Below are 27,757 nucleotides of genomic sequence, written 5' to 3' on the forward strand. Positions count from 1 at the left end.
AAGTTCCTCTTGTGGTTTTGTGTGTGGGTTGCTACACTTATTCCCCAGGTTCCTCCCACCTCCTAAACCACTAAATTCTTTATAAGTTAAAAATGACTAGTACAGGTTTCTTATTTTAAAGGAGCACAGCGTTGAAGGGTACACATCTTTTTAAGCAGCTGATGGGGAAATCGGTAAATCTCTTTGTTGCCATAAACTGTTCATTCATATATTTCACTTGCAGTTCCCCCCCACCCTCTTTTGTATTTTTTGTAGTCGGCTATAAGGAGTGGTGGTGTTGACAGAATATAGTTCACACCACAGTGACCTTGTGATGAAACTTCCTCACAGCCGCAGGGGGTCCTTATGAATCAGCCCCTAATCCAGCTAATCCCGCTCGCAACAAAATCATGAAAGTGGCTCCCAGCGATGTGTGTTTCCCTGCACAGATGCAGCGGGAAGGAGCGGCGCTGGAGGTGCTGTTCCCCGGGGCGGGGTAGGGCGAGGCGGCCTCTGTGCGCGGCCCCGGCAGGGACCGGACCGGGCAGCGACCGTCCGGCCGCGCCGGGATGGGCACTGGGAGGCGAGGCCGGCTCCGCGGAAGCCGAGCCGGGGGAGGTCGGAAAGGGGGTCCCGCTGCGGCTGAGCGACGCGAGCCCCGGCGGCGTCTCCGATCGGGTTTGGGGAGGTACAAAACTGCCGTGTGTACCCGCGACGGCTGGGGCAGCGGCGCGTCTCCGCGCTCCCAGAGCATCCAGTAACCACTCCTTCAAAGGGAGAACAGACCGTTGTTGTAGTCTGGCGGGCTTGGTAGTGAAGTGAAATTACCTGCATGGCCAGAGTAGCCGAAAGTAAGAAATAAAGGCTGTGTTGTGGGGTGTGTTTGGTCATTTGTTCAGCTTTATTTCGCAGCCCTTTCTGCTTCAGAATAAACTCAGCCATATGGTCACACTTTCGGAGTATCTGACGGGAATCTCTGATTGCATCCTGCACAAAATGAAGTGCATTTTTTGCTGCTCGGTGTGAATAGCAAGCAAACTATGAAAAATGGGCCTCCTGACAGATGCAACACTGTCTTGGGAGCTGGTGGCCAGTAAGAAACATCGAGGTGGGGGTAGCTGTGACAGGCAGCAGGTTCGGTGCTGGGGGGGGGAGTGCTGACCTGACCTGATTGTGTCCAACAGTGAGAGCAGTTCTGCTTCAGTGCAAAGCCATTCAGAAGGAAGCTGCTTAGGCAACAACAGATGGTACAGCAAGCAGCTGGTAGGGAATACTTGAAAGAAACTGTACCCTGTTTCATAACATGTTCATTCCTTTCATTTTTCTATATATTAGTTTTGCCATCTCCTAAAGCACTATTTAGGAAGTGGTGCCTCCTGAACGGTTCTGGATGGACAGATCTTTTCATTGATGCTTGCTGTGCCTTTAAAAAAAAAAAAAAGTGTTCAAATTTTGTGCTGCTCCATGTACAGATGAAATTTGTGCTATCCCAGGAGTACAGATGAAAAGACTTTAAAATGCTGCTTTTAACCACACAGGAAAACAATTACATATTTGAGGAAAGGGCACTGAGAGGTTAAATGAAAAGTTGGGCCTAGAGGAAAGCTGCTGCTGTGGAACAACACGGCAAATTGTTTTTAACATATTACCCTGCAGAAGCTCTTATTCAAGTTAAAGTAACTTAAAACAATTATATTCAGCTGTTTTGAAATCCTTAGGTTTAGACCTTGAAGCCACTTACATTACCCTTCTCAGCAGAACTCCTGGAAACTTAGTCACTTCCATGTACAGTTGAGGATTTTGGCCTGTTACGAAGCGTGCTCAAATGTTTTCTTAAATTACCAAAAAATAAAAATTCAGCTTTGCTCCTCAGCGGGTGTGAGCTGTCCATGACCGTAAACTGCTGGAGAGTTGCAGTAGTCTGTATTAGCTGCCTATCCTCACTGTAGGTCATCTCCTTGATTTCTAGGAAAAAGCACAGTCTAGAGTCCTTTATTCCTTTGCTACTTCAGCCCGAAAATTCAGAAGTTGGCCTTCTCCACCAGAAGCTGTGGCTTAGCTCTGACCTGAAGGGACCATGTCTTTGGAAGAACGGATAGTTTGCTCTCCATGCCCATTCATTCCTCAGTCTCTTTGTTGGGATGGTCAGCAAGGATGCCAATTGTGATGGCAGTTTTATATAACATGGACACCTGCCCACTAGGAAATGGCCTGAGACCACCAACTCATTTCACATAAGCTGACAAACAGCTGTCAGATGGTAAACAATTTGTGGTCACTATTGTTCCTGGCTGGATTAGAACCAGTGACCCAGAGGTGAACAGCTCATATCCTGTTACCAAGGACATGTTCCGCAGCTCAGTAAGCAGCTACTGTGTTTTATGTTTAATTGGAAAGTCTGAATTGCATCTACCAAGTTGGTATATTATTGTACATTATTGTACATTTCAAAGCTGCTTGCATGTCTTGTCGGTTGGTTGGTTGGTTTGGGGTTTTTTGTGTTTGAAATGTTCAATTTTTTCATGTTAGTCTGTGGAGTTTTTTAATGCACTTTTCCAGTTTCTCAACCCAAAGGGGCATCAAGCAAGAAACGCATCAATGCAATCTATTTTACCCAATCAGAAATAACATTTTTCTGCCTATGGGTAATATAGAGGCATACATGTAATATCAGGTTTTATTCGATTTTTAGAAAGAAAAGGGTCTAGCTCCTAAAGTTGCAGGGAAGGTTTCCCACTACAAGTAGAGGCAGCTGTTGTTGGGCTATCTTCCTGAGTATGCGGACAGCTTTGTGTCGTAGTCACAGCTCTGAACTTTATCATGTGGCAGAATGAAAAGCCATCTTTGATGTGTGTTTGTATTTTTGCTGTTCATAATCATGTCAGCATTAATGAAATCTGTAACAGCAACACTGGAGTCAGCCCCAGCATGTGTGGGGGGTAACTTATATCATATGACGGTTTGGGAGATAAAAACCAGCCTTTGAAGTGCTTTGCTGCTGGATTTGGTTTCTTCTTTTTTTAACTTTTTTGCATTTGTACACCATAGTCTTTTATCTTTTATCTTTGCTTCTTTTCTTTTTTAAGCAAAAACTAAGAACCTGGTGTTATCTTATTCTCAGTGTGACAAAAATGGTTGAGATGGTCACATTGCTTCTAGATTTTCCCAGAAGTCAGTGGTGCTAAAAAGAGATTGAAGTCAGTTATGTCTTCACATTGGGATGTGATAATATTCTAAACAGAGGGCCTTCTTTTGTTGGAGAAGAAGGAGAAGCGTAGAGTGTCCAACTGGATGTTGGGAAGGAAGATATTATGGTGCAGGCTGTCTTAACGTGGGCAGATAAAACCATCACTATTCCATGCGAACTATACAAACAGAATTATGTGTATTCAGTAGGGTAAATGCTGTTTGAGAAAACCTAGACACTGCATGGAATTTCTGACTGCTTATGGTCCAGTGCTGGCAGAGATCATGTCTAATTGCATGATAAAGATGACAATTTTCATTGAAAAACATGTTGCACAGCCTATTGAATGACCATGTATTCTCCTTAAGACGCTGATTGCTTACCACTGTGTTCTAGCTCTTGTAAGCTCATTATTTCTCAACAGATTATTTTTTTTTTTCCACTAGCTCAATTTTAGTCACCCCCTGTGAAGTCTTTATTTTGCATAGTTAAATAAATGAGCAGAAAAGAAATCATTGCAGGTAGCCAAAACTTTTTTATAATGGAATCCCAGTGGGTTTATGAGAGCCATCCTTAGTATCATTTGAGTATCAGATACATCAAATACATGATGGTATCTAACAGTCAGTAGTTAGTAATACAACCATGTAAAACAATAGCAGTTCTGATTCTACAAGTAGACAGCCTTTTAAAAGTTTAAGAAATGGACATGCCAATTAGTCCCATTTCTTGTACTGACTTAGATGTCAATGGAAGTGTGTTGCACTTCTTCTCAGCAAACAGTTTTACCCCTGTACTCTGCCAGTCAGGCCTAGAGAATGATAATTCTGAGGAAGGTGCTGTCTTCCCTGTACTTCTGTCAGAATGCTGACTAATGCTGTCTCTGCAGAAAAACTATATTCTGTTGCTAACAAAGAGCAGCATAGACAAGCTGAAACATCTGAAAGAATGCAAAGACAGAACTCCCTAGAGAGCAACAGGAAGCTTTAAATCAAAAGGCCATTATTTTTCTGTGCCCAGGAAAGGGCAGGGTAATCTTCATACTTGCCAGAGAACTTCAACTCTCTATCTCAGTTTCTTTGTAGGAGGTTTTGATCCTGTGTGAGTAGTATTTGGCTGCCATGTTTTATTCTCATGAGATCCTTTATCAAGGATGCACAAAACCAGAAGTTGTCATTGGTGTCATTAGGTACTGCCTTCTGCTGTGTGGCAGGTGCGAAGATTTCTAATCCTGGTGCGTAGTTAGGACAGGGAGGCAAAGCTGTGGCTGACTGGCTTATCTGTGCACCATTGTAATGGGCTGAAACTAGTTTCATTTTGTAGTTTTCGAGTAACACCTGTATACACGTGTAATAGGGATGCGCATGGGAACAGCACAAGGAGAGACTACTTGAGGAAGTGCAGTAAAAGGAATTTCTTAATAGCAGTCAAAGTTGAGGAAGACAGGCTATGTAGGTTGCCAGGGAGAGAAGTGTGAAGACAAAACCCCTTCCTGTTCCGATCCTGGCACGCATGGAGTGATGAAAGGTGAGAAGACAAGGTGCCTGCAACTTTCTACAGCACAGTACTCGCCCAGGGTGGAGAGCATCACACAGCAGGGGCTGTGTGGTCTCCTTGTGAGCCTGGGATGTTCTTGTCTTTCTCTGCACACTGCTGCTTTTTGGATTGAATGGTAAACATTGAGTCTTGGGTGAACACATTGGGATATTATTCTCAGTCTTTGTTTTTATATGGTTACTGAGTCATGAAGGGGTTTTGTTTTCTTTTTGGTTCCTGTTGTGGTGGCAACAAGTACTGCAAATTGCAGAGGTGGCCTGCATTGCCTGTTGCTCAGGCCGTAATGTAAGCATTGTAGGGAGTACTAATCTACACATCTGATTTATCAGAAAAAATCTGCATTTTTTGTAGGGATGAAATGAAAACATTGTTTGTGTGAGGTGCCTGTGACTATTACAGGTACAATTTTATTGCTTTGAGTTGTCACTGTCAAAAGGTTGGGCCGAATTACATTAATGCTACAATTTATGGTCCTGGAAAAATGAAAAAGATGGTGTTGCTCAAACAAAGCAGAAGTATGTCAGCCCTCCAACATGTGTTCATGTGGAAACACCTGAAGGCCCATAGTCTTCAGGAAGGAGGTTCTCCAGAAGGTTTTGCTACATTCGTGTACCTCAAGGGGTTGTAAGGGAAGAACTTAGGCTCCAAAGCCAGTAGGTGTTTCTGGAAGTCTGCCTGTCAGTCCTCCACATTAGTAGGCAAACATTTTTATCCCAAGTGTTTGGCTGTCAAGAATGTTCTTTTTTAGAGGGAGCTTGCTGTCTTTTGAGCGACTTGTGGCTCAGTTGCACACAAGGTAACTATTGAATGATTTATAGAGGCATAGTATTCATGTCTGAGAAAAGTAACAGAACCTCAGGCTCTGTGATGCAATTCCAGTAACCTGAAATGGAACGCTTCAGATATTCTGAGAAAGAAATATTTCCTGCCTTTTCAGTCACCAGACAGTAAATTAACAAGCAGTGATTTTCAGCTATCACTCATTGCTTGATTTAGGATTGATCTCTTAGTGTAGCAGAGGTCAAACTTACTCCTGAAGCTACTCAGTGTGGTAGGGATTGCAGTTCCTGGTGGTGGTTTCCAGAGTTCTTTATAAGCATATTGATATAATGACATGTAAATTTTGAATGCTGGTTGTGACAAGGTCACAGCACTGGTGTTGTGGTAAGACACTGGCATTCACAGTGGAAATGAGCACATACTGAATGACCCAGTAACTTGAAATTGTTACTAGATCAGTGGAAGGAAATCTGTCAGAAATTGTGCCAGTGAAAACAAATATGATTTCACTCATGTCATTGGAGGGTGCATACGTGTTGTTCAAATATACACTAGAGGCACGCAGTTTTGTTTTTTCTGGGTGCTTCTCACTTAAGATGCACCGAAGCATTTTAATGTGTGAGGACTGAAACACTGGGGACTGTGACCCCAGTGCTTCGTAATGGGATCTAGAGCCTTTCACCTATAGGTCACGGGTTCAGGTCTGCCTCAAGTTAAGGATGACTAAAACTTGTTACCACCTGACAGCTGTTCATTGCTCTTGGGGGAGGGAGACACGGTGGTCCTTACATAGTTCTTAGCAATCCAGCATCCACACTGACAATTACAGCTCTCTTCCGGCCCGTCAAAAGGGCAGAGAATTTAGTACCTCAACCAGCTTCCATTTAAGTCAGTGGGGAAGTTTAGGAGCAGCAGCAGTGTCTTTCCTGGTATGGTGTGCTAACTTGCTCAAGGCAGATCTCATGTTCTAGCAAAATGCTAAGAAGGAAGCCTGGGGTCTGGGGCGGGGGGGGAGAGGAAGACACTTTCCTCTTCTCTGGAAAAAAAACCCCCACATTTTTTTAACAAGGAATAATATTCAACAAAAAAGATGCTGTCAGAAAAACTATCTCACATTGAACACGGGTCTTCAAACGTATTTCTGAGAATTAGAAGCTGGTATTAAGTGAGAAATGGTGCTAGGACACTGCTGTTACTACTTTGTTGTGATTTTTTTTCCCTTTTTTTAAAATTTGTTAGCAAAATTGTATAGATGGCATAGTATCTCATTTCTAGTCTAGTAGGCAGACTAGATTTCATGTCTAGTAGGCAGACACCCAGAATCTGAGGACACTGCTGGAAGGATAGAATCATAGAATCAACTAGGTTGGAAAAGACCTTTAAGATCATCAGGTCTGCTGAATTGTGTTACCACTGGCCATGAGACAACGTACCAATCTGTTATTTAAATCAGCATTTTGGCTTGTGGGAATTTGTGCCACCAACTCAGCCATCTAGGCACTAAATCATAAGGAATCAAATAATACAGGACCCCAATTCCATCAAGTGGCTTTTGACATATTGAAAAAGGAGAGTGATGTGGATTTTGTCACCCAGATATTAAAGTGAAATAATTCTGTCTGTCTTTGACATGGAATAAAATGGGAAGTAATGGTACTGTATTCCATACATAAAATTTAAGTCATTAGCGCTTTAAGTGTAAAATGTTGTTGTCACCAAATACATGAAAACACTCCATAAAGGAAAATCACAAAACACCAGAATTGTGTTCACTGGTTATGTTTTCCATTGCATCATTTTGTCCTGTAGTGTGGAAATCCCATGACTACAATGTGTGGTGTTTTGTTGGGTTTTTTCATGCAAGTGCAAGGAATGACTTTCTGCGGAGCGTGTGTGTTGAGCACAGTATTGCGTATCTTCAGCACAGTGAGGCTAGAGGCTTCAGGTACATTTCAGTGGTTTCTCTCCTAGTTTTTTGCACTAGCGATGAATAGTCTGAAAAAAAGCCCCCCAAAAGGCAACAAGGGACTTGATTTTTAAAAAGTGCATATTCAGCTGATTGTGCTGATTGTGAAGGTTTAAGATCTCTGGGTATGGCAGCCTCCAGTGATCTTTGCAAACTTTTAATTAAAATAAATGAAAACATAAGTGGTAGAAACATGGTGGCGTTTTTTTTTGGTTTTTTTTTTTTTTTCATTCCCTTTTGCTCTTTATTGCTTCTCAGATGTTGAAAGGCCACTGATGTATCCACTTGCTTCCAGTCTGTCCATACGTTTTCACATAATCTGACTTTGGCAGTCAGAATTTTGCTCTGCAGTCTACATTTATAATTTTTTAGTACCTGGGTGTTACGTTGTATAAAGTATCTGCATTTACCTGTACTCTATTTGGCTGAAGAAACATATGAAACAGATCCATCAAGGAAATAATTAAATGGTGTAATGCCTTAAGAAGAATGTGGAGTGGATCTGCTGCTGGGTTCTGGAACGTGCGCCTGCCTTCTTGGGTGGTTTTGCTATCCCTGTTTTGAATGTTAAAAGGGGAAAAAACCAGCTTCTGTTCCGATGACTGACTTGCGTGATGCAGTTTTGATTAGCTAAATCTGCCTTGTTCAGTGAAGTTAATGTGGTTTGACAGCACCTTGATTAGGAAGCAATCATTTCTGTTGATAGTAAACAGTTAGTCACTTTCAGCAGAGATAGGAATGCCACCCTTTGTCTTGCATGAAGTATGATTTGTTGGTTCAAGTCCTGGTTAAATTCAAAAGGAAACTGTGGGTAGAATGGGAAGAATATAGTATCAGAAGTTTAGGGTAGACTCCACAGCCCTCATAAAATTGGGGCTTTATTGTCTTGGCTGGCATTGAGACACAAAAGAGGGAGAGAGACATTTTGTCTTTGGAAGCATTTGCAGTGTAAAGGACTGCAAAAGAAAGCTCTGGTTCAAAGAAATACAGATTAGAACTCTGCTCCCTTACCCCCAGCCTATATTCCTGTAAGATGAAGCAAAATTTGTTAGTATTTCATAGACCGCTGGTTGGTGGAGAAAGGACAGCATGAACATAAACCTGATGAGTGGAAGTACTTTCAGGGTTTAATTATTGATAAAAATTAACGATAGCTTTTTGTTACAATGCATATGCAGTCTCAGTGATTGTCTGTTCTCCCACTGTATTAAGAGGACTGTTAAGAAATTATAAAGGGACTCTAGATAAGAAGTTGTACTTTGATTTTTATCTTTTTTCCTTCCTTACTGTGAGCTGATCACTGTTTGCTTGGATGAAGGAGGTAATGCACATGTGACAGGCTGAAAAAATTGAGTATGTTGTGGAAACACTTATCTCTTCAAAGAATTCTTGAACAAGAAATTAAGCAGTGCTTCATGCCAGAATGACTGTATGGTTTAATTGTTGAGGGTCTCATTCTGACAGCTCTATCCATGCAGGGGCCCAGCTTCTTGCCTGGTGGTCCTTTTAGCCCCAGGGGTCTACGAGTGGGTTGAGGGCCCAAGTGATTGAAAAAGTATGTCCCTGTTCAGGCTTGGGAATGTCATTTCCCACACTGCCAAATGGTTACAGATCAGTCTTCCGCTATACAGCCTAGAGGAGATGTACCTGCCTAATTTCTGTTCACACTGTTGCAGAACTAAACCTTGGCAGTAATTCACACCACTGGTGCCAAGCTGACTAGAACTGAAAAAATGTAACAAATTAGACCAGGTCTGTAGCTTGGACTTAGCAGAGCAATAAAGGTAATAAATTGTAAGGGATGGAAACAACATGTTAGTGGTATTCTTGTCCTCCTCATCTGGATGTAGTCTTGATTCAGCTAATTAATTGACCCTGCCTCCCACATGTGTTTGCTAGAGACGCTACAGGGGAGGTTGAATAAAGTATATGAACTCTAGCTGAATGCTTTTTTGTAAGAGGGAAGATAATTCTCAATTCTTACCTGATATTTTCTGTCAAGGCAAATTGAATGTGGCTCCCTCTAGAGCCTGTCAACTCTGCAGTCTCCCTCTGCCTTTTTCTTTTTTCTTCTTTCCCCAACCCCCTCACCATGTTTTAATATGGGGCACACCATTCATGAGGGTTGAAAAATGGATGTTGCTCATGAGTGAATACCTGCATCACAGCATGTTGTTCAGGTACTGGACCACTGGGGTAAACTAGTGTCTGTTACGCTCACAACTGCATCTCTTTATGTGAAATTGGTATTTTTTTCCCTCCCCCCTTTTTTTTTTTTTTTATTTAAGGCTGAAGAAATACTCCTGCACACTTACTGTTTTGCTCTTCCCTGTTTGTAACTGAAGAGAAACATTCTCTTTCTGCCTTTGCCAAACTATTTAGGAGAAGAGTGTAAATTAAAACCATTTATCTTGAAATGTGCTATTGGAGCAGACTGTTTATACAAGTGTAAAAAATTGTATGTAGTATTTGGTCTGGTCTGCAAGGAAAACGTTTTTCTTTTTGCTTTATTTTTTTAATTTTTACATATGGGATATTGGTTATAATGTAGACGAAACTGTTTGAGGCTCCAGTTTACGTGTCAATGTTTTAGTGCAGTAGAGGCAATGGTATTTTAATGAGGAACATGGGGTTTTTTGCAGTGTTATTCAAGTAATAGTTTTAGAGTTATGCTGTGATCAGTTTGAGACCAAGTAGCCCATGAACATGGTCAAGTTTTTCTAACAGGAGAGTGCTCATGAAGTGAATCCAGAATAAGCAGTCACTGGCTAATAACAAAGCTGTTGATATTTATCCATCAGTTGGTGGACGAGTGAGTCGGGAGTTAAATTACACGCGGCAGAAGATTGGAGAAGAGGCCATGTTTAACCCTCAGCTCATGATCCAGACTCCACAGGAAGATGGTGCTAATGTACTAACAACAGAAGCACTCCGACAGCACCTTGACTCTGCACTTCAGGCCAGCAGAGTACATGTCTATATGTACAACAGGTAAGGGAAGAAGCAAAAGTTTTCTTACCATCTCTAACAGCTAAAAAGTGGGCGCATGCTTCCCTCCATCTATTTTTAAACAGTTAGCACTTCAGAGTCTTTCACTTTGGACTGTGTTTTGATTTGAGTATCACTGGTTTCTTATACTTGACTTTGTGCCATCATAGAGGTGACAAGTTGGCTTTTAACAAATAAGAAGGGGTAAGTGGTGTTGGAAGAGATTGTGAGAGTGTACCCCCATGAGCATTGCTGCAGTATCCAGTGTTGGTCTTGGTAAAGGAGCGTTGTCTGTGGTCTTAAACATAGGACCTTCTGGATGGGATTCCTAACATTGAAAACTCTTGCATATCACAGTTGAATTCAGTTGCTGACACCATCATGAGGTACATAATGATTGTGATCAGCAGCACAGGTTACTATCCATCCAATAGTTTGGATATAAAGGGAAACGCAGATGTGTGAGAAATGGCTGTGGGTGGAATTATAGCAGTTTAATAATGTAGACAGTAGAGTTGGCCTTCAGAGCGTCTGTGTGCAGCTGAAGGTTGGAAGCTGTGTGTGGTCCAACAAAAAATAATAAAGGTGCACCTTAGCAAGGTACCGGCCTTAGGCTAGTGAGATGTCTCCGTGAAAGTGGTTCCTCCAGGGTTACTGCTTACATAATGATCTGCCCAGGGGTGCTGCCTGTGAGGTATGAAGCCCCTGTCTTTCAGCCCATCTTGTCAGCGCATCCAGGTGATGCCTCAGTGAACTAATGCTGAAGCTCCAATTATCTTTAACACAGCCCCTGCCTTCTCTAAGGTGTTAGAAGTCATGGCAGTGGAAGTTGACACATAGCTGAAAAAGGAGGGCAGAAATCCTAATGGTTTAATTTCTTCTGCATGTGTGGGTCAGCTGGGAATAGCCTGGTCTTCTGAGCTGGAGCTGGCTTCTCTCTCACTTCTGTCACTGACTGGCATCTTAAGTCACAAGCGGTCTCGTTTACATAAAGATGGATTTTTGTCCTTTTAACATCTGTTGACTAGGCTGAACATCCAAAAGCAGCTCCATTATTTTTAATGAGTTTTACAGAAAGTGCGAGAATAACTGAAACAAATGTCTTGTCTGTAACTACAAAAAGAAAGGTCGTTTTTTTTTTTTGTGAGGCGTTTTCATCTATGCTGAATAATATTTGCCTTTCTCAGTGCTTTACTGCTTGAGGCCAATATGTGTATGCGTTACAATTTTAAATGTCTGTTACATTTTAAAGATAACTTTTCAGTGATAGTGTTAGAAAATGTCCTGCACTAGCTACTAAGAAGGAGACAGCTGAACCCAGGACAGAAAAAAACCCTGTTCTTTATATTTCTTACAGACAGTGGAAATTGGAACATTTGTGTTACAAATCAGGAGAACTCATCACAGAAGCAGGTTACATGGACCAGGTATGTGCAGTCAGCATTTAGTTACAAGATTTGTCTATTGTCATGACTCAGCTTGTGTTGCTTTGATTATATTCTAGTATAACTGTGATTTTCCCCTTTTTGATTTTGACAGATCATAGAGTATCTTTATCCTTGCTTAATTATCACTCCTTTGGACTGCTTCTGGGAGGGAGCAAAGCTACAGTCAGGAACTGCCTATCTTTTGTAAGCATGGTTTTTTATAACTTTCTGGTCTGACTGATTTTAATCATGTAACTGTATGATTTTTCAGTTGCATTCCTGTTGTTTACTCAGATTCTGGTTTAGCAGAAAAATAAAAGACAAAGTGTAGTGTCTCTACAGAAAATATGCATGGATTTTTACTTTTTTTCCCCCACTGAACAAAGATTTTCCTGTTTCTAAGAGACGATTTGTAGGCATTGATTTAAATCCTCCCTTATTTTTCCCTTTCTACTAGCATGCAAAAAAATTTTTCTGAATTCAAGCTTTAAGAATTGCGTGGTTTTTTTGTTTTGTTTTTTTCTTTTTTCTTCCCTGATATAAACTTGTTTCTGGTGTTTGCTTTTGTTTGGTTTGATTTCGTGTATGTACCACCCCTCTCTACCTTCACTTCCCCCTCCCGAAAAAGATTGATTGGCTGGGAATTCCTAAGAAAATATCTTGGGTTAAATCTCAAGTCTTCCTGAGGACTAAAGAACAAATCCTTTGCTTATAAGATCATTAAAGAAACCATATAGTATCTTTTATGGGTGGTTTCTCACAGTTTACAAGTGTGATATTATATGCCCTGAATCCTTTAAGAGTTAATTGTTAATCTGTGCAGGCATTTTCTGTTAATTATGCAAGAGTTAGCATTTGAGTTATTGTTTCTGTCCTGGTTTGCATGTCTCTGTAAAAGCAATTTGCAATGGCCATCTCCTAACCTTTAGTGTACAGTTTTAGATGGGGAAATAAGGGGGTTTGTGTTTTCTGGTTGGGAGATTCAGAATAATGACTTAAGCCTGGTTAAGCAGATACAGTGTGGTTTGAACCACAGAATAAGGCAGCCAAAAGCCTTTCTAGTCTGTCAACATCACAAATTCAGAAGTGGGGGGTGGGAGACGTGACAGCGAGAGTGGTGACAGCCATGGTAGCAGGAGAGCTTGATGGTTGATAGTCAAGCTGCCAGGGCATTTGAAGGAGTGCAGCATTGTTATAGATAAACAAAGATCAGTTATATTGATTGATTACATTTGCAAGATGATTATTAGACTAGCAAGAAGTAATCTGATACTATGAGAAAGGTTTTCTTTCCTCAGCCCCCTCTCTTTTTCCCTTCTCCCCTCCCCCCCCTAATTCTTTGAAGCAGCAGTTGGCTGCTTTTTTGTTATTTAGGTGCTTGATGATTTGTTTTGCTTTGCTTGTAAATGGAAGTATTTTTGACCTGTGGATATTCCACAGTTCTTTTTAAGAACTGAGTATTTTTGTTAAAATTGCAACTGGGCTGCAAGAAAAGTACATAAACAAATCTAATTAAAACATGCCTTACATTTTATGAAACAACGTTATAAGGAAAAGGTTTTAACTTGTAACAGAAAGTAACTCGATTATTTGTGCAAACATGAATTTTAAAAGTATGTTTGTTTTGGTACTTCTTTTGTCTTTTCTGTGTGTGTCATTTTCTCCTGGTTTCTCTTGCAGAGGGAAGCCTCCTTTGCAGTGGGTCAACTTTGACCCCTTAGAATTCTTGGAAGAGTTAAAGAAAATAAACTACCAAGTGGAGAGCTGGGAAGAAATGCTGAATAAAGCAGAGGTTGGTCATGGTTATATGGATCGACCCTGCCTGAATCCTGCTGATCCCGATTGCCCAATTACAGCTCCCAATAAAAATTCCACCAAAGTAAGTTTCCTTGTCCTTGTGTATATCTTTTCAAGCATGGCCAGAGTTGGGGGGGATGAGAGAGAGGAGAGAAGAAGGTGCCATTTTCTTCCAAGCAATATATAGTTTGTATTCTTGAGTGATAAATTCTTTCTGTTCCTCTTACATGGTCTTAGCCCACAGTCACAAACTTTCCTTCATTCTGTGATGCAGTGCTCGATCCCATGTATTTAGAGTGAGAGTACACTTGTCAGCTACTGGCTGGGAATGGCAATGCAGTGGTGTGGCACTTGAGCAAACCTGATGCCTTAAATAGACATAGCCACTTCTGGAATACAGCTGACACTATATGCTCACGCAGTGCAGCAAAGCCTTTTTTCAAAGTAGCGCCGGTTTTGTTAACTTTCGTGGAGAATTTAAAGTCACAGACCCCAGTTTTATGTATCCCTTTATCAATCACTTCAGGCTGTGGAGAAATGACAGTCTAGTCAACAAGTATCCAGCTGATCTGTTCAGTTTGATTTGTTGAAAACATTTCTCTTTGTAGACCTCCTAGATTGTCTTTAATATGTGTTACTCTAGTACAGTGGGTGTTGAATTAGGGTGTGAGTTTGTCTAAGGATATGAAACTGATTAATTGTTTCTTTACAACCTTTTCTAGCCTCTTGATGTAGCCCCTGTTTTGAGTGGTGGATGCTATGGACTGTCAAGAAAATACATGCATTGGCAGGAGGAATTGATTATAGGTGGTACAGTTAAGAACAGTTCTGGTAAACTTGTCAGGTAAATGTTTAAAGAAAATGTCAGAGTTTTTCTTTGTTAGAGTTTGGGTTTTGGGGTATGGGGGAGGATCATGCAAAATCTACTGCCTTTCATGAATCTCAGTTTAGGAGGACATACCTCACAAGAACGAACTTAAAAGAGTGATTAGGTAGTTTAAATTTAAGGAATAGTCATTGCTTCCTGCTTCTAACCTCAGAATGATAGTGTACATTGCTCAGAAAGAAGGCTTTTTCTTGGCAATTTTGTTTATAGAATGCATGTTGAACAGTATTTAAAGCACTGAACACTTTTGAGCATACAATCAAAGGAAACGGAGGAGAAAAATAATTTGGGTAATGTACCATTTGACTTCTCAGAATTCCAAAACCTCCACTGAACTTTTTGTTCAGGATCAATTTAGAGAAAAGTCTGTTTCTGTGTCCCTACATCTTGAATAAGTTTTGAGCAGTAAAACAAACCCCTTTGTTTCAGACTTCTTGAAGAAGTTGTGGAATATTGGACTTCAGTGGGGGCAAAACCTGTGAAATAGAACTGTTCTGAAAAATGTAGGCCATACTAAACTAAATGAAGTGTGACCATCAGGTAGAAGGAGGTGATTCTGCCCCTCTTCTCTGCTCTCATGAGACCCCACTTAGAGTACTGGGTGCAGTTCTGATGTCCCCAGCATAAGAAGGACATGGAGCTGTTGGAGCAGGTCTAGAGGAGGGCCATGAGGATAACAAGGGGGCTAGAGCACCTCCCATATGAAGACAGGCTGAGATAATTGGGGCCTGGAGAAGAGGAGGCTGCGTGGAGACCTCATAGCAGCCTTCCAGTATCTGAAGGGGGCCTGCAAGGGTGCCAGAGAGGGACTCTTCATCAGGGACTGTAGTCATAGGACAAGAGGTAATGTGTTCAAGCTAAAACAGGAGAGATTTAGGTTAGATATAAGGAAGAAGTTCTTTACTGTGAGGGTGGTGAGGCACTGGAACAGGTTGCCAAGGAAGTTGTGAATGCTCCATCTCTGGCAGTGTTCAAGACCAAGTTGGATGAGGCTTTGAGCAACCTGATCTAGTGTGAGGTGTCCCTACCCACGGCAGAGGGGTTGGAACTAGATGATCTTAAGGTCCTTTCCAACCCTACCCGTTCTATGATTCTGTAATTCTTCCATATTTAATATAGAGAACTTTTACTAGAACTTCTAATGTGAATGTTGACCTTTTTTACATTCACACTAAACATTGGCAAGTCTTTCAACAAGTAGCCAACATATGTATTTTTAATGAAAGTATTTTTAATGGAAAAGAAAATAGTTCCTTAAGCTTCTGAAACTATTGGGTACAGTTGCACACTGTGGAAATTCAGGATGGATAGTGGTTGCCATTGTGTACTCTTTGCAGATTGTCAGGCATTTGGTTGTGAGGTTGTCCTTGCAGATTGGTTGTCAGGAATTTAATCTTGCATTTGTCTCCAAGGGATGAAAAAGACCAAGGTGACAAATTGCCAATAGCATTTACAAGATCTCATAGAAATAAGTGTTCCTGCGGCATCCTTACAGTAATCTGTCTATCAATCATGATCTTTATAACTGATTTGTAAGGTTACATTCTTTGCTCCTGAAACTGATCCTATTGGAAATAGTGGCAAAACTCTCATTAGCTTCAGTGAAACCAGATTTAGCCTCAATACTTGCATAGACCAGTACAGCTGCACCAGATACACAGTAGAATAATTATACTCTGTTCAATTTTAATACAAACATGTGCCCTATAAAACAAGAACTCATGCAAGCTCCTGTGAGGGTCTCATTTGGGACTTGATGTTATGAAAATAATTTCCTGAAAATGCTTGTTTTATGCCTCTTCCTCCTCTCCTTTCTCTCCATGTCACAGTGCCCAGGCTTTGCAAACCATGTTTCAGTTAATGACTCCTAAGCAAATGTATGAGCACTTCAAGGGGTATGAATATGTTTCACATATCAACTGGAATGAGGATAAGGCAGCAGCAATTCTGGAAGCCTGGCAGAGGATGTATGTTGAGGTAAAATTGAAAATAACCTAGATATCATACTATGAAGTCCTGCTAAGATCCACTGGCTTATGTCACAGCTTTTCTTCAGGGAAGATGCTTAAACCAGAACTGAGTCATTGCCTCAGTTTTTAAGCTGTCTCCCCACCTCCAATGAAGGAGCTACTTATTATTTGCATATGAGAAGCCATGAAGGTTTTGCTCTTTGCTGTCTGGGACACTTTTGCTTTGCTGAAAAGGAACCAAAGAGTTAGCTGGCATTTAAAACTTTTGATTGGCATGGTTGTTCTAAAGGTGTCTGGAAAACATTAGCCAGCCACAGGCTGCTCTACCAGCAGCAGCCCTGGTGGGGAGGCTGTGTGACAGTGCCTGGTCTCTGTGTCGCAAGCTCTGACCTCTGCTGCGCTGCTTCTGACCTCTGTGAATGGCCAGGCAGGGAAGGGGAAAGAGGAGTACTCCAAAGAGATTGCTGGGCTTGGGCTAAAGGCAAAACTTGTACTGCAGCAAATGCATGGTGGAGTTATGGAAGGAGCGTTCAAGTTAAATGTTTGGAATAGGCTGGGAAAGCAGTAGCCTTTCCTGAAAGATGCAAGTTTGTGTCTCATAATCAATAGCTTGCAAACACATTTGTATAGCATCAGCATAATCTCTGTGTAGGTGTGGGCTTTCACAGGGACATTAAGGCTAAAGTAGTTGATTTCAGGTGTGTGCTGTAGAAGATGGTAATAAATTTTTTCCTTAGTCACATCAAATTTTATTTTTCTTTTCATAGGTTGTTCACCAAAGTGTTGCACAAAACTCTACTCAGAAGGTGCTCTCCTTTACTACGACCACCCTGGATGACATCCTAAAGTCATTTTCTGACGTCAGTGTTATCAGAGTAGCTAGTGGCTACTTACTAATGGTAATAAAATAAATGTATTTAATTTCCTCTGGTAGTAGAGCAGGGATTAAATAGTCCATTTTATTGTTACCAGTCAGCAGTCCAGAACATTTTAGATATATATAAAATATCAACTACAGTTTGTAAACTTGTCTCAGGCTTGTCACCTGTTCCTCTGTGTGACATCTGTGATGTGTCTATTCTATTTAAAAATGTTTGTAAGGCTATATATTTTGGTTGGTAAGAGATAGCTGTTAGAGAAGGATCCATTCTAACATTCTGCTTTTTTCCCCTCAACTTCTTCCCCATCCCCTTGCTTTAGCTTGCCTACGCCTGTTTAACAATGCTGCGGTGGGACTGTGCCAAGTCTCAGGGTGCCGTGGGGCTGGCAGGAGTCTTGTTGGTTGCACTCTCAGTGGCTGCAGGATTGGGCCTGTGCTCATTGATTGGAATTTCCTTTAATGCTGCCACAACTCAGGTATTTAGGAGACACAAGTCTGCTGTTAAATTACAAGTACTCTGTTGGTAAATGAACACAACTGAATCTTTAAGGGGCAAAAAAGCTGCAAAAGTATTCTGGCACTAGATTTTTACTTGTGCCTTTCTCCCATGTCATAGCTTATGGTGTAAGAAATTACGTGGTCATGCTGTTAAATGATATTAAAAAGGCAGGATTCATGCAGTTTGTATAATTACAAGGTTCCAGGTTATTTGATTTTTCTGTTCCCAATATGAGTGGAGGCATCCAGTTGTACAGAGTAAACTGTAGGTTTCGTCTTTACATCTGAATATATCAGGATGTTTAAATTCTGCAAATATTTTTACTATAACTCGAATTATTATCAGATATTGCTTGTGTACCCCAAATTGAATTATTTTTGGCGTACCCGTAAATGGTATACTGCAAGTTCCTCAGCAGTATTCCAGAATAAAAGTTAATAGCTGTATTACATCCTCTTGATTTTCATGTTACCCTTGGATTTGTGTACAGTGTAATGTAAGTTGCTTTAATTAGCCATTTAATGACTAGCTGCATGGCAGATCATAAAACAGCTTGCTTGTTTTTTGTTTGTTTTGTTTCTCCCTCAAGGTTTTGCCTTTTCTTGCTCTTGGAGTTGGTGTAGATGATGTTTTCCTTCTGGCACATGCATTTAGTGAAACAGGGCAGAATAAGAGAATTCCATTTGAGGTAATGACAAATGGGGATTTGGGAAAATAAAACAAAAGGTGTTATATAGGAAAAGATAATTGTATCCAGAGTTAATAAGTAGTGATTAAAAAAACCCTGTCTTTTTTCTGAAAAGCTTTTTCTAGGGTCTGGAAATTCTTATTTCTGTCAAAATAGGAAATAATGGCAATACATGTGATCATAGAATGTTTTGGACTGTTCAAATTCCTTTTTTTTAGTAGTGTCTTTGATTTATTTTGTCTTGAAATTTAAAATGTATAATTGTCATATAAAGACTAATTTTCATAATCCAAATTCTGCCCAAAATTTCAATGAAAGTAAGTGTAAAGTTAGGAACAAACTCAAATATAAGTCTTACAACTAAATGATAGAATGCTTTCAATGGAAGAACACAAAAATCTTAAGGTGAAAAGATGGAGTAGGAGGACAGCTTAGAAAACAAACATTTCTCTTTTTTTTGTATCAATTCCTGGCTTTACTTATTTGTTATGGCCTTAAATTTGAGTTATTTTCTATATTTTTGGGGGGTTTCTGTTCTGGTGTTTGTAACTGACCATCACATTTCAAAGTGTAACATAATAATATTATAAAATCTATGGTGGCATCACTTTTATGATTCTTTCCTTTTATTGACCTTTTTACACTCAAAAGTTTCATATCCAAACTACAAACCATTTAAAAGCAGTGTATATTTGTTGATTCTGTTCTGTACAAGCAGTGTCTTCCATGTGCCCTTTCCAGCTGGTTTGGCATGCAGGCACTACAACCTCACTCTACTACAACCTCCATATGCTTCAAAATAGCCTATTGGGTTGGGAAAGGGTCATGTGTTTTATCTTGATTTCCCTGTGTGGTCCCTGGGTTTTGAGTTGGATGGGGTTTTTTTGTTTTCTTACATACTTCTTCAAGATACGTAGGTATGTTATGCCTCCGTGCTGTTACTACATGCTTTTTTGACTGAAAAATGGGAACACCAAGTGGAACTAGTGGAAAATACATCTTACTTAATTACAGGTGTATTTGATATAATGTCAGTTTGATATAATGGATTTCATATAATGCCAGTGATACAATGGGTTTATAGCTAATATAAACCCATTTAGTTTTGTGTTCTGAGTCAGCTTTGATAATATATTTTCTACCCTCAAACAACATGAGCACTTCATGTGCCATCTGCTTTTCTCCTGAACAGTATACTTAGTATACTGTTTATTTTCACTACTCTTATATGCACATTTGTATTCAGAATTTCATGGTAATAATTTTTCACTGTTACTGTGTTATATCTGTAGGATGACCCCTTCATTTGCAGGACATCACCTTACTCACTGAGCTTTTAAGATACGTCATTTGTTTTACAGGACAGAACAGGTGAATGTTTGAAGCGAACAGGAGCAAGTGTAGCCCTTACATCTATCAGCAATGTTACTGCTTTCTTTATGGCTGCCTTAATACCTATTCCTGCTTTACGAGCATTTTCACTCCAAGTAAGTTTATATGCTCTTTTCTTGGCTCTTATGCATGGTCCCATCATGGAAAGCCAATGATGATACCTGTTAACGGTAGTGTTGAAGGTTGTGTTCAGTGCTACTGCAGTTCACTGAACCAGTGTGTGTGATCACTGTTTACCATAGATCTGGGTGATAACAGCTGTTGTCTGCCCTTGTTTCTGCTCCTCCCATTTCTCGTGCCTGCAGTCTCTTGCATCCTATTGGCAGGTGAAAGAATACACTGCCCCATCATTGGGTTGAGTGCAAAAACCAAGATATATGTAACTAAGAAGAAACAATTCTCCAGAAAGATTTGCATTCTTAAATCAAGAGTAGACTGTGCTTTACTGTATATTGTAACATTCCTCAGTAGGAATTTAATCTTTCATTCACGTTTGTCCCGTTTGCTGCTCTTAAAAACTATAACCATAGTACAGTGACAGCAGCAAATATGCATTTGCCATATTAATTATAACTGCAGCAGTTTCTACTGCCTTGCTTCCAACATAATTCTAGCAAACCTGGAGAAAACTTGAAGAATTTTATGTTCTGACTGCTTTGAGAGAAAATGTGAATTTTATGTGCTTGTATTGCTTGCCCTACCTTTCTCTCTTTGTCTTCTTGTATTCATTTGTGATGATATGCCTTCAGGAATATGAAATATCAAGGATGCTGGAGAAAGCTCTCTTCTGCAGGCAAGGGCTCTTTGAAGAAAGGTTTGGGAGTTCCTCCCTGACACAAGCAATTTATAGCGGTCTGACCCTGGTGCAGAGCAGGCAAACTTACTTTTTCAGTAGTGATTTTTCCTCTCCTGTAGCCTGGTTCTCCAATCATTTTTCATTCTTCTTGAGCCCTTGGCTATCCAGAGGAAGCAAGGGCTGCAATTTTTCTTAATACATGTGGCAATTGTTGTTTTCAAAGATTTATGTACACCTGCATTAAGCTGTAAAATGGTAAACTGTTTGAGATCGCAGTTATCTTACCAATAAGCATTAATAATTTGTTTACCACTTTCAGTAGGCAATTTCATAGTGGATAATAAGAGAAAGTAAAAGCCTGTTTGGTTTTATGCATTTTTCAGCAGATGTCCTTTCTTACAGGACACATGACAGTGAATTGTTTTATCATATGGCAAAGAACAGTGCCAATGAGTGAAATATTTTTTGAAGTGTAACACTTTTTTTGTTGGAAGAAGTTACTCGTCTTCTTAATCTGTGGCCCAAACACATTCAACGTGTAATTTAAGCAGCCAACAGGCTACTGGAGATCTTCAGTAGGAGTTAGTTATTCAGCCTAAATGCATCTTATAAGAAGTATCCAATAGTGATGGGCCTTTTGGTCCTAATTGCACTGCTAACCTGTTGAGTGGGAGCCACCAAAATTAATTCTTCCTTATCTGATGAAATTTTGCTCAGCCTTTCTCTGTTCTTGCTCTTCACATGACATGTTCATCATGTTCATCAGAACATGACAGGTTGCCTTTGGAATGTACATGGAGACAACAGCTGTAATTGTTACTGTAAGCTAAGTATAAGTTAAATATACTTCTCTAAAGTATTTTCTTTTTGCTTGCTGCCACTCTATAGTGTGAGTCAGTGAAAGTTCAGAAAATGAAGTCTGCATAGCAAAATGACAAACAAAAAGTTTCCAGTGAGATTTCAACATATTCATGTATGAACATGTTGATATTATTCAGAATAAAACATCATGATCAAAGTCCTTTTTAAGGCAATGATTAATATGGAATCTATGTGTAGAGATGTTTGGGTGTCCAGAAATTAATGTTTGAGTTGCTCAATCTTTTTCTCGCATGCATCTGTAATTCATCTTTGCTTGCACATAGTAACCCCTTATATGTATATAAGAGGTGGAAAAATGTGCAAAAAAAAAAGAAAAAGAGCAGCTGGAGACCTGTAGTAAGGATTTACTGATGATAGAACAATATATATAACTGATATGTATATAATTAACCACTAAAATAACACCCTTTGTTGTTAGAAAGGAACACCTATTAGTTGTTTTGCCTGTCTTCACCAGGTAAAATCAAAATCAGGTGATACATTAATCATAACATTCAGAATCAGATAACCATGGCAGATTTTGGTGGGTGGTCTGTATTTATATATGGATTTCTTTATTTACAGTCTTCTTCCTCCCTCTCCCTCTTACTCAGGCTTGTTTAAACAAGAAGTCCTTGCAGTCTTTGATAGCTTCCTAGCAAGACTTAGAAAGCAATGAAATAGTGCATTTACTTTTCACAGATGCTGCCTTCTTCTCATCTAGATAGTGAATTTTTAACAGATGGGCTTAAAAAAAGGATTGCTCTTGACCTTGTTTTGCTCTTCATTCACTTTTCTTGAGACATTGCAAGATAATTGTCAAAGTTTCCATAACTTTTGAGGCCCAGTATCTGTAAAGTAACCCAGCTGCTGAGGGAGGATAAATGGTTTCCTGCATCTGCAAGCCCAACTTTTAGTTAGCAACTCACATTTTACATATCAATGCTTCCTTCTTTTTCAGCTTCTGTTCGTTTCTGCCAGCTAAAGCAGTTCATTGACACCTCTGACTTGGTAATTTACTTTATGGAACTCAAACACTGCAGGTCTGATGATGTCTTAGGCGTTTCCTATGGTTAGCTCTTGCCAAGTTTAAAAAAATGGAAGACCATTGATTGATCCTTTCTGAAAGTGAAGTTTTTAAAATTAATTCCATAAAGCAGACAGGGACTATTTTAGCTTTTTCCATTTTTTTTTTTTTTTTTTTTTCTTTTGTTGATCTTACTAGCTCCTTATTTAAGCAGTTTTTGGGCTGAGTTGCTGAACACATCCCAGATACCGAGTTACAAGAATCACCTGTAAGAGTGTTCAGGACTTTGAAGGAGTAGGTCTTGCGTTTTCAGATGTGTTTCATTTCTTAAAATTGTGGCAGAGGGAGAGGTTATCAGGGAAATCCACTGAAAGTTTTTGAAGTTTGTAGTAAGAATGTCTTAAACATAGCCCTTTGTTTTGAGTATAAATGAAAGAAGGCAGGGCAGAGCCATATTATTCAGCCACCATTATGGAATAAATTCTGCCCAGGAAAGAGAAGGTACAGCTTCACAAAAAGTCATCTAACTCTTCTTGCTTACACCAGAAACTTCCTCCCCTAACAGCAGAGGAGTGGTGTGGATTCACTAATGAGCAGGCATGGAACTTTTCCCAATGAGTCTTAGCAGTAACTTTTTCCTTCACCAGAAAAATGACAAGTTTTTTTCCTAAATGTACCAGGTGGTGTGGTGGTGGGTTTGTGGAGAGAAAGAACGTAAGTTTTTAAGCTCATTCAATTATCTTGCTCTGCTGAAGTGGTTTGTCCCCCTCCTTTTACTCACATCATTTACCTTTGCATGCTCCTGACATGAGAATTTAACAAGCAAAATTAAAGCCTAAGGGAAAAGGTGGGGCACAGGGTCAATCTTGGTCTGTACACTGTCAGGAGGGAGTTGCAGATAGAGAGCAGTAAGGTGGAAGTTTCCCTGACAGACCTCCTCATCTGTTCATCACCTCTGGCTATACAGCACACCCGTTCTCCTTGGGTGGGCTGTCAGGAATGGCACATAGCAGCACATACCTTCAGCGGGGCCCCAGCCTACCAGCCTGGCTCGCGTCTCCCTTGCTGGCTCCAGCACAGGCTGCCATTCTTCTGTCTCCGTTAACAGTTGCAGCAGCAATAATATTTTTAGGCTATGCATTATGAAAAGATGCAAAAAGTGGAGTATGTTTCTCAGGAAGTGGCCAACATTTTTTCCTGATTAATGGAATTTTTTTACTACTCTCTGATCTCATTTCACTGAATGCCTTCATTTTACACCCTTGAGTAGGACCCATTTTATCCCTCCTAGGACTAATATTACCTGTGTTGATTTCTCAAGGAAAAGGTCTAAGACCCTTTCCCGCTTGACCATTCGCCTCTGAAGGGGTAAGAGGATGCCCTGTCTCCAAAAATCCGAAGCATGCTTTCAGGTTGGGTGCTCCTAACAGATTGCCTCTGGAAGCTCTGCTGCCACATTTTTTTGTGGGTACTTTTCTGATCAGTGTAATGGTTACAGCTCATGGGGTATTACCATCGTCACATTTCTCATATGTTCCGATTCCCAGCCACCAGACGTCTAAATGGTATTGGAGGGGGATCGGTGGCTGATGCATCAGTCAGGCACTGACTCACCCTTCAGCAGTTCTTCCTTTCCTCTCGTTATCAAGTGACACTGTGTTTTTTGATGGGACAACAAATTAAAACTGATACAAGAACAATATTTTCTGTATTTAAGTGTGAAAACTAAGAACATCCTTGAAATGCTGGGGAGGTGGGTGAGGGAGAGACAGTGTGCAATAAGAAGTGAGGTGTTAAGCTCTAGGAATCTATTGAAGTCCAAATCAGAACAGTGAGGATTGTCTAAAAATATTTTACTTGCAGGGTTGGTACATCGACACCCTAAAAAATGTTCTAAGAGGAATGCCATGTTAGGAGGCAGATTTATGGTGTGGTGTTGGATTAATTTTGATGCGTCTTAAAAAATCCAGCATGAATATAACTAACTTTAGTGGCATCTCTACCACACTCTTAAGTATCAGTTTTCAGGTGTAGCGGCATTTGAGATTTCAAGGATGTTGGGGTCTAAAAAGGGAACTGATACGGCATGAAGTGTTTGCAGTTTATGGAGAGGACTTCTGTTAGTTTTTCGGCCATACTAGGAGGAGTAAGAATTACTGAGTCAAGCCTCAGCTGTTTTTTCCAAATCTCGCTAAATCTTAGCAGATCCTTGATAGAAGATCTTGGTTAGACACAACTAATTATTCCTGTTATATGAGTGATTCAGCCTTTTCTGGTTTAGCAGCAATAAAAAAAGCAGTTGTATGAACTAGGTCCAACAAACACCTTGCTTTCAACAGCAGCCATTTGTTTTTCTGACAGATTCAATTAATTCTAGAGAGAATGTAGTTATGTCTATGAACAACCAGCAGGACCAAAATCTTACTTCAGGCAGGCTAGAGAGGACAAAAGAGAAACACCAATAGAAAATACTTTTGTATACAACATATTTATTAGAATTAATAATTATTATAAAATATTTACATAACTAGTTGATTCTGTCATTTTCAGAAAAGTAAAAACAATATCTAGTCTTTTTATTATACTTTGACAGCTTCAAAACCCTTGAAATCATTCAGTGTGTTAGTACTTTAGTTTTCACAGATAAAGAGATGCAAAAATAAAAATGTCATCATTTAGGCATTTTGTATTATTTATTTGACATGTAAGTCAAGAATTTTGAAAACAGGGATTTTGGTTATCACATCTTTTTAGCTACCAGTTTTGAGGCCTGATTTTTCAACATCAAAAGCAGCCATTCATTTGTTCTGGAAAAAGGAGGGCCTGTTTGTATCAGGTCAGTGACTTCATTTTTGTAGCCCAACTTTTGTTCTTTTTTTATGACTGCTTTAGCCCAAGTGGTCGTTACTTCAGAAGTTACTTCAGAAGTTCAGGTGAGGGAACTTGATAGTTTAGATAATTTCCTTAACCTGAAACCAGGCTACTATTGAGATGGCTACTGCTTATCTAATAGGCAAAGTGTAAGGATTTCAGGGCTCTCTTTCCTCTGTTAATGGCTCAACCATGTTTTTCCCAGTGTCTCTCCTACTCTTACAACTATCTTCCAGTCCCATCTGTGCTCAGGCTTTTTCTTGGTGATTGCTAGTGCTCCTAACAATTCTGCATTACAAATAAATGCTATTAATAATAATGATAGGTGCTGCACCACATATGTTTATGGAGATTCTCTGGGAATCTCTGTGTGGGAAAGGGTTTGAAGTAGGATTTGAAAGGGGAGGGAGGTTGGGTTTTTTCATTACGTAATACTTGCTTTACAAATTAAATCAAGTATCCTTGTTCCAATTTAAGACTCATTTTGGCAGACTGGCTCATTAATCAAGTTCTCAAACACAAACATATTAATACATAGATTTACTATGTGCTGTTGGATTAATTTTGATTCTCCTTTAAAAATAATCCCTAATAAATCCACAATGTTGCTCTTTCTGGCTAAACTTTTAAGTAACTACTTCAAGTACTTTAGAATTTTAGTAAATAGAAGTGTGTCATTAAAATTTACGTAAACTTTTACTTAATTTCTGATTTAACAATGTGCTTTAATGTTATTGTGATGCTTAAATTACTTCAGGTTCCTTAAATGTGAGAACTTCCACTCTAGTTCCAGGTTTGGTTTTGCTTCCATCTTTTTTTACTCCAAATACAGCAGGATCTCATGCAAAATTATGATCTGTTGATTCTGGTTTTCCACTTTAAAAATCATCATCACATCTCCAGGCTCAGATGTATTAAAATAATACGAAGTTTATTATGGAAATAAATTAATTAACTACAATAGGCCTACCATAATGAAATGGGAATGTGAAAGTCTTATCTCCCAGTTTGCTCAGGGAAAAACTTGAAAGCATCTGATGGGTTGACATGATAAATGGGTGAATGGATGAGAACTGAAAGGAAGTTTTATGCTTTGTAAAGCTGGTGCCCTACATGAAGCTTAGTAATGACATCACTGCTCCTGTGATTGATCTCTAGGCAGCAGTTGTGGTGGTATTCAACTTTGCTATGGTTCTGCTGATTTTTCCTGCTATCCTGAGCATGGACCTTTATCGTCGGGAAGACAGGAGACTGGATATATTCTGCTGTTTTACAAGGTGAGAATCTGTGATAGACTGATGTATGAGGTGTGTCCTTTTTGTGGTCAGCACTAAGTGCTGCCATTCCTTGTCAGGAGCAGGAGTTCTTTAATGCAGCAGCATTAGTATGTTACTGTTATGATGTAATTGCTAGTGACAGACCTCCATTTGCTACTTTGTTTTTTACCCGACTGAGGGGAAGAGTTAGAATACCTCACTTCTCTCCCTTACCCCGCCCCTTTCATGCATACACTTTTCCTTTCATTCGTGCATGTGTTTATTTTGGTTGTTGGAGGCAAATAAAAGAGCCACGCTTTGGGAATATCTTCAAGTATTTTTTAGAATGTTAGGGGGTACTGCAAGGTGTCCAGTGCCAGTTTTGGATAATACTGGAAGACTATATAACTCAGGGTACTGAAAAGCCTTACTTACAGTTAATCACCATGTACGCTGATTGTTATGCTTTTTATGGCTTTAAACTTAAATACATAAACATAATATATAAACTGTAAAATTACTTCCCCTTAGCAAAGTGTTTCATATGATGATGAGAATGATCAGTACTGTTACAGGATAGTTCCTGATAAAGTTTCTGTTATGGCTACAATAGTAATTTATAATGGTAACACTACCGTTCTAAAGAGTGTATACACAGACTCTCACCTGATACATGGCCAGCTCTGAGTATAGAGACAGGATGAGTCTGCCGTAATCAGTGGAACCACTGCTTAGAAATGAAGCATGTTTTCTACCTTAGTTTTTGCTTTTGCCTGCAATGAAGAGTATCAGCTACATTTCTACACGTTCTCTTATTGTCATAACCAGGATGTGGACAATCCACCTCATGTTATCTTGGTGTTTTACACCCACCTAGGAGTTGATATAGTTTGACATTTTAATTTTAATGTCAAAGAGAGAAAGCACTTTCCTAAATTTGTTTTTGACAG

The 27,757-nt window shown here is 39.8% G+C and overlaps 1 protein-coding gene across 7 annotated transcripts in view; it reads left to right on the forward strand.

Annotated features, from left to right (window-relative positions):
* PTCH1 (patched 1) overlaps positions 1-27,757 on the forward strand; it is a 75,458-nt gene that overhangs the window by 20,154 nt on the left and 27,547 nt on the right. For 3 of the 7 annotated variants that reach the window (XM_030512914.1, XM_030512912.2, XM_030512918.2), the window contains exons 3-13: positions 10,271-10,460; positions 11,815-11,884; positions 11,997-12,088; positions 13,565-13,763; positions 14,404-14,525; positions 16,397-16,544; positions 17,305-17,436; positions 17,738-17,893; positions 18,506-18,604; positions 19,966-20,091; positions 26,710-26,828. In XM_030512914.1, coding sequence (XP_030368774.1) covers positions 10,271-10,460; positions 11,815-11,884; positions 11,997-12,088; positions 13,565-13,763; positions 14,404-14,525; positions 16,397-16,544; positions 17,305-17,436; positions 17,738-17,893; positions 18,506-18,604; positions 19,966-20,091; positions 26,710-26,828 — 1,453 coding nt within the window. Of the gene's footprint in view, positions 1-260; positions 456-2,309; positions 4,694-7,694; positions 9,650-10,270; positions 10,461-11,814; positions 11,885-11,996; positions 12,089-13,564; positions 13,764-14,403; positions 14,526-16,396; positions 16,545-17,304; positions 17,437-17,737; positions 17,894-18,505; positions 18,605-19,965; positions 20,092-26,709; positions 26,829-27,757 lie in introns of those variants that run through there. The other 4 variants (XM_030512917.1, XM_030512915.1, XM_030512916.1 and 1 more) reach the window with 4 other exon arrangements.

Source organism: Strigops habroptila, chromosome Z (assembly GCF_004027225.2).
Source record: "Strigops habroptila isolate Jane chromosome Z, bStrHab1.2.pri, whole genome shotgun sequence".
Lineage (NCBI taxonomy): Eukaryota > Metazoa > Chordata > Aves > Psittaciformes > Psittacidae > Strigops > Strigops habroptila.